This window comes from Heptranchias perlo, unplaced genomic scaffold (genome assembly GCF_035084215.1).
Source record: "Heptranchias perlo isolate sHepPer1 unplaced genomic scaffold, sHepPer1.hap1 HAP1_SCAFFOLD_49, whole genome shotgun sequence".
Taxonomy (NCBI): domain Eukaryota; kingdom Metazoa; phylum Chordata; class Chondrichthyes; order Hexanchiformes; family Hexanchidae; genus Heptranchias; species Heptranchias perlo.
In genome coordinates this window covers 141810-147821 of record NW_027139505.1, presented here as the reverse complement: position 1 = coordinate 147821, position 6012 = coordinate 141810, and the positions used below count along the sequence as shown (strand labels likewise).

Genomic DNA, 6012 nt, shown 5'->3' with positions numbered 1-6012 from the left:
ACACCCATTTTAACTACCTTTTGGGAACCCAATTTTCAAACCTCCTTTTTTATTCGATTTTAACGCTCTTTCTACCCCCCTTAAAGACCCCCTTTTAAAGCCATTTGAAACAAATTTCAAGCCATTTTGCACCATTTTAGCCTCCTTTTAAACTTCCATTTTTTAGTTTTCCGTAAAACACCAACTTCCAGTCAGAGGGCGGAGATATGTCGCAATTCTTACATAACAAGAATCAGCCCCAATTACCAAACTGCGATTTGCTGGGGGAAAAAAATAGGAACAACCGCTTGATTGGCGGCAATGAGTTTATAAAGGCAGAATTTGCAGCCTCCACGAGTAAACGGAGAATCTGCAGGATCAAGGTAAGGTGAATGTAGTTTCCGAACGTATGTTCGGTGTCTGCCCTCAGTCTTCCGATTCAAAGCCGATTACTCCCGGTGAGATTAGGTTCCACGGGCCGCTGTTGCCATCATTTCCCTCGCGGATATAGTAATTCTCTAAGTGTCCGTTCAGGCAGCGACCGAGGGCGGTCTGTTTAACACCGGGGTTGCCGGCTCAACCCGCTCCTGTTCAGCACCATGCTTCTCATTTTTAAGAGCGATGGAGGGAGATAAATCAGAGTGTTACCCCATCCTAGGCAGCTCAGACAGGGTGAGACCCTGGACCCTTCTTCCTCTCTATGGATACTTACCATAGTACGCAGTGTGTTCACTCACTCTCTCTAGAGGGGACGCTTTAATTTTTGAAGCCCCCGGGGACCAAGATCATGACATCTGGCGATGTTGACCTGCCGAGTTTAGATCCGTCCACTCCCCCCACTCGACACCCAGCACCTCAGGTAATAAAAGTGCTCTCAGGTGAAATTTTAAGATGGAAATGTCGTGACTAAAGATCTGTCTATTTGACTGAACTTACTGACCAGGAAGTGATAAAGACGAGATTCCAACTAACATTGTTCACTGTTGAACCCATTGAGGTCTTTTCAAACCGTTTCGGTTCGTTTCTCTTTTACCAGAAAATGCCTCTCCTTTTTCTAAAAATTAAGGTGATTCAGATGAAAAAAACAACCTCAGAGCAGAAAGCCTCTTCCCCCAGAGGATCACACTCGCGTGTAAATACCATACAACAAGAATCAGCTCAAATGATCAAACTGTGATTTCCTCCAAAAAAAAACAGGAATTGGCTGCAATAAACTTCCAAAGGCAGAAAGTGCAGACTCTACAAGGAAACTGAGACAGTGATTCGTATATAAACGGTGGGGGGGTGGGGGGTGGGGGGAGGTGCAGTGATTATTGAAGACAAATGTAGGTCCCTTACAGTCAGAAATGGGGGGAAATTATAATGGGGAGCAAATAAATGGCAGAACAATTAAACACATACTTTGGTTCTGTCTTCACAAAGGACACAAATAATCTCCCGGAAATGTTAGGGAACAAAGGGCCTAGTGAGAGGGAGGACCTGAAGGAAACCAGTATTCGTAAAAAAATAGTGCTAGAGAAATTAACGGGGCAAAAGGCTGACAAATCCCCACGGCCTGATAATCTACATCCCAGAGTACTAAAGGAAGTGGCCCTGGAAATAGTGGATGCATTGGTGATAATCTTCCTAAATTCCATAGACTCTGGAACAGTTCCTACAGATTGGAGGGTGGCAAATGTAGCCCCACGATTTAAAAAAGGAGGGAGAGAAAAAATAGGGAATTACAGACCAGTTAGCCTAACATCAGTAGTAGGGAAAATGCTAGAGTCCGTTATAAAAATATGTGATAACAGAACACTTGGAGGGCATTAACGGGATTGGACAAAGTCAGCATGGGTTTATGAAAGGGAAATCATGCTTATCAAATCTACGGGAGTTTTTTGAGGATGTAACTAGTAGAATAGATAGGGGAGAACCAGTGGATGTGGTGTATTTGGATTTTCAGAAGGCTTTTGATAAGGCCCCACACAAGAGGTTAGTGTGCAAAATTAAAGCACATAGGAATTGGGGGGAATAAACTGGCATGGATTGAGAATTGGTTGATAGACAGGAAAAAGAAAGTAGGAATAAACGGGTCTTTTTCCGGGTGGCAGGCAGTGACTAGTGGGGTACCGTAGGGATCAGTGCTTGGCCCCCAGCTAGTCACAATATATATCAATGATTTGGATGAGGGAACTAAATGTAAAATTTCCAAGTTTGCAGAAGACACAAAGCCTGGGTGAAATGTGAGCTGTGAGCAGGATGCAAAGAGGCTCCAATGTGATTTAGACAAGTTGGGTGAGTGGGCAAGAACATGGCAGATGCAGTATAACGTGCATAAATATGAGATTATCCACTTTGGTTGTAAAAACAGAAAGGCAGATTATTATCTGAATGGTGATAGATTGGGAAAAGGGGAGGTGCAATGAGACCTGGGTGTCCTTGTACACCAGTCACTGAAAACGAGCATTCAGGTGCAGCAAGCAGTTAGGAAGGCGAATGGTTTGTTGGCCTTCATTGCAAGAGGATTTGAGTACAGGAGCAGGGATTTCTTACTGCAGTTATACAGGGCCTTGGTGAGACGACATCTGGGGTATTGTGTGCAGTTTTGGTCTCCTTATCTGAGGAAGGATGTCCTTGCCATGAAGGGAGTGCAACGAAGGTTTACCAGACTGATTCCTGGGATGGCAGGACTTACTTATGAGGAGAGATTGGGTCGACTAGGCCTATATTCACTAGAGTTTAGAAGAATGAGAGGTGATCTCATCGAAACATATAAAATTCTAACGGGACTGGACAGACTAGATGCAGGGAGGATGTTCCCGATGGCTGGGGAGTTCAGAACCAGGGGTCACAGTCTCAGGATAAGGGATATGCCATTTAGAACCAAGATGAGGAGAAATGTCTTTACTCAGAGGATGGTGAACCTGTGGAATTCTCTACCACAGAAGGCAGTGGAGGCCAAGTCATTAGATGTATTCAAGAAGGAGATAGATATATTTCTTAATGCTAAAGGGATCAAGCGATGTGAGGAGAAAGCGGGAACAGGGTACTGATTTAGACGATCAGCCCTGATCATTTAAAATGGCCGAGCAGGCCCGGAGGGCCGAATGGCCTACTCTTGCTCCTATTTTCTATGTTGCTATGTTTCTATGTAAATTGGATCACACTCATATCGAAACAAGGACGAATCTTTTCAGTTTCAGTGTTACTGAGCCGCATGTTAACTGTTCAAATTCCGCTGCACTTCTTCAGAATAAAAGGGTGGATCCTGAAGAGACACTGATCAGACGGACAGGAGTGAGTTCACCTGGACGGACGGGGAACGGAAGGCAGAAACGATGCGCTCTTTGCTTCTTACTCTGCTTATTGTCCTATGGTCTCATTGTAAGTATCTGCATTCCTCGTTCAAGCCGATGAAAAATCTCGATGTTTGAATCAAATGATCTTGATTCTGTTGATTTGATTTTTATCAAATATCCTTGTTTTTCCAACGTTGAGGTATTGAAACCAACAATTCTCATTGTATTGGAATGCAAACTCGCCGCAATGATGTAACTGATTTCTTTCCTGGACCTCACATCTGTGGAACACCTGAAAAGAATTCTGTCTTCGCCCCCTCGAGCCTGCTCTGCCATTTGATAAGATCATGGCTGATCTGATTGTGACCTCAACCCTACTTTCCCGTCTACCTACTATAAACTTTAACTCCCTCGTTAAACAGGAATCTATCTAACTCAGCCTTAAAAATATTCACTGACCCTGCCTCCACCGCTCTCTGGGGAAGGGAGTTCCACAGACTCACGACCCTCTGAGAGAAAAAAAATTCTCCTCATCTCCGTCTTAAATGGGACACCCCTTATTTTTAAACTGCAGCCCCTCGTTCTTGTCTCCCCCAAAAGGGGAAATATCCTCTCAGCATCCACCCCTACGAGTCCCCTCAGGATCTTACATTTTCAATAAGATCACCTCTCATTCTTCTAACTTCCATTGTATATAGGCCCTACATGTCCAACCTTTCCTCATAAGACAACCCCCTCTTCCCAGGAATCAGTCGAGTGAACCTTTTCTGAACCGCCTCCAAAGCAATCACGTCCTTTCTTAAATAAGGAGAACAAAACTGCACACAGTATTTTAGATGTGGTCTCACCAATGCCCTGTGCAACTTTACAAAACATCTCTACTTTTATATTCCATTCCCCTTGCAATAAATGACAACATTCCATTTGTCTTATTAATCACTTGCTGTACCGGCATACTAACTTTAAATATCCATACGACCTAGGCTTGTCATTTGCTTCCCATTTATCTCACGTTCTCCCTTCCTCTTTGCAACTTGGACGGAGCCCCGCCGTTTGGGTCATATTCTAAATGTCTATATAGAGTGTTGATGTAGATTGATCAGATTCCTGCTTTGTTTTACAGACCAAAACAATCTTGCTCTCAGCGTCAGCGAAAAGTTCGAGAAAAATGTCATCCATCTGGATATGGCACCTAACTCTGCAGCTTACATATTCACCCAGAGTCCGGAAGCGGATGAAATCGCAATAAACTACATGGAGGAAGAGAGGAAGAAAAATCAAACGTTCAATGACGTTTGGCAGTTTGCAGATAGAGAAATGAAATGCAAGATACCGAGTGAACTGAGAAGAGAGCACATGCTAGCGGTTTATGCCTATACTGTAGAAACCCCGAGGTTCTACAGCATGTTCAATGAAGCCGTTAGGCGGTACGGAGTTAATGACGCAATCTACGCGGAGAGATTCAACTTCAAAAGTTTTCATTATCTTCTATCCACTGCCCTCCAAAAACTTCGAGTCGATTCCGGCAGTAAATCATATCCCACTTTTAGAGGGTTTAATATGCAGACCGACACTAACGTGGGAGCAGAGATCCGATTTGGATACTATGCTTCTTCCTCTCTTGATGAAGAGGTGGCTCTTATCTTCATTAACATGACCGAAAAAACTAACACGATGTTGGAGATAACCACTCAGTACGGTGTCCCAATCCAAGAATGCTCGAATCAACCTGATGAAAAGGAGATTCTGATTCCACCTTACGAGAAATTTCAAGTCAGAAAGATTGTTTCCAGGGAATATGGCACCAAGATTCAACTCACGGAGGACGGGTTGAAGGGAACCAATGTGAAGGTGGAAAAGGACAAGGATGGGAAGATGGTAGTGTTGCGGAGCGGGGACGCTAGAATTTCAGCATTAGGCGGATTGTGGATTCTGGCAGCGCTGGTTTCCATCTCGGTATAAAATGTTAGTAAATTCCTGCAGCTGGCTGTAACTTGCCCTAAACTTCCATAACAATGGGTAATCGGGTTTGTTCTTCATAACAGTCGCCTCAGTCGCAAATAGGATCGACCGCAACTAATAACCCTAGAATGGATACAGCACCGAAGGAGGCCATTCGGCCCCTCCAGTCCGTGCTGGCTCTCTGCAAGAGCAATCCAGCTAGTCCCACTCCTCCACCCTTTCCTGCAGCCCTGCAATTAGTTTTCTTTCAAGTATTTATCAAGTTCCCTTTTGAAGGCCATTATTGAAGCTGCCTGCACCACCTCCTCAGGCAGTGCATTCCAGATTCTAACCACTCGCTGTGTAAAACTCTCTAACTACTCTGTCTAGACCCTTCATGATTTTGAGCACCTCTATCAAATCTCCTCTCAAACTTCTCTGCTCCAAGGAGAACAAACTCAGCTCCTCCAGTCTATCCACGTAACTGAAGTTCCTCATCCCTGGAACCATTCTAGTAAATCTCTTCTGCGCCCTCTCTAAGGCCTGGACATCCTTCCTAAAGTGCGGTGCCCAGAATTGTGCACAATATTCCAGTTGTGGCCGAACCAGTGTTTTACAAAGGTTCATCATAACCTCCTTGCTTTTGTACTCTATGCCTTTATTTATAAAGCTCAGGATCCCATATGCTTTCTTAAGCGTTTTCTCAACCTGCCCTGCCATCTTCAAAGATTTGTGCACATATACAGCAAGGTCTCTCTGTCCCAGTAACACCTTTAGAATTGTACCCTTAAGTTTAGATTGCCTCTCCTCA

The 6012-nt window shown here is 44.2% G+C and overlaps 1 protein-coding gene across 1 annotated transcript; it reads left to right on the top strand.

Moving 5' to 3' along the window:
- Window positions 1-297: 297 nt before the first annotated feature.
- LOC137313860 (erythroblast NAD(P)(+)--arginine ADP-ribosyltransferase-like) lies at window positions 298-5285 on the top strand. Its single transcript, XM_067979603.1, has 3 exons — window positions 298-362; window positions 3214-3345; window positions 4384-5285. The coding sequence occupies exons 2-3, from the start codon at window positions 3300-3302 to the stop codon at window positions 5220-5222; spliced, it is 885 nt and encodes a 294-aa protein (XP_067835704.1). The 5' UTR covers window positions 298-362; window positions 3214-3299; the 3' UTR covers window positions 5223-5285.
- Window positions 5286-6012: the final 727 nt, after the last annotated feature.

Bases quoted from the DNA above. Each gene is read 5' to 3' on its own strand.
- LOC137313860 (XM_067979603.1), top strand. From the start codon at position 3,300: ATGCGCTCTTTGCTTCTTACTCTGCTTATTGTCCTATGGTCTCATT. The intron at 3,346-4,383 runs GTAAGTATCTGC...TTTGTTTTACAG, and splicing joins TATTGTCCTATGGTCTCATT to ACCAAAACAATCTTGCTCTC.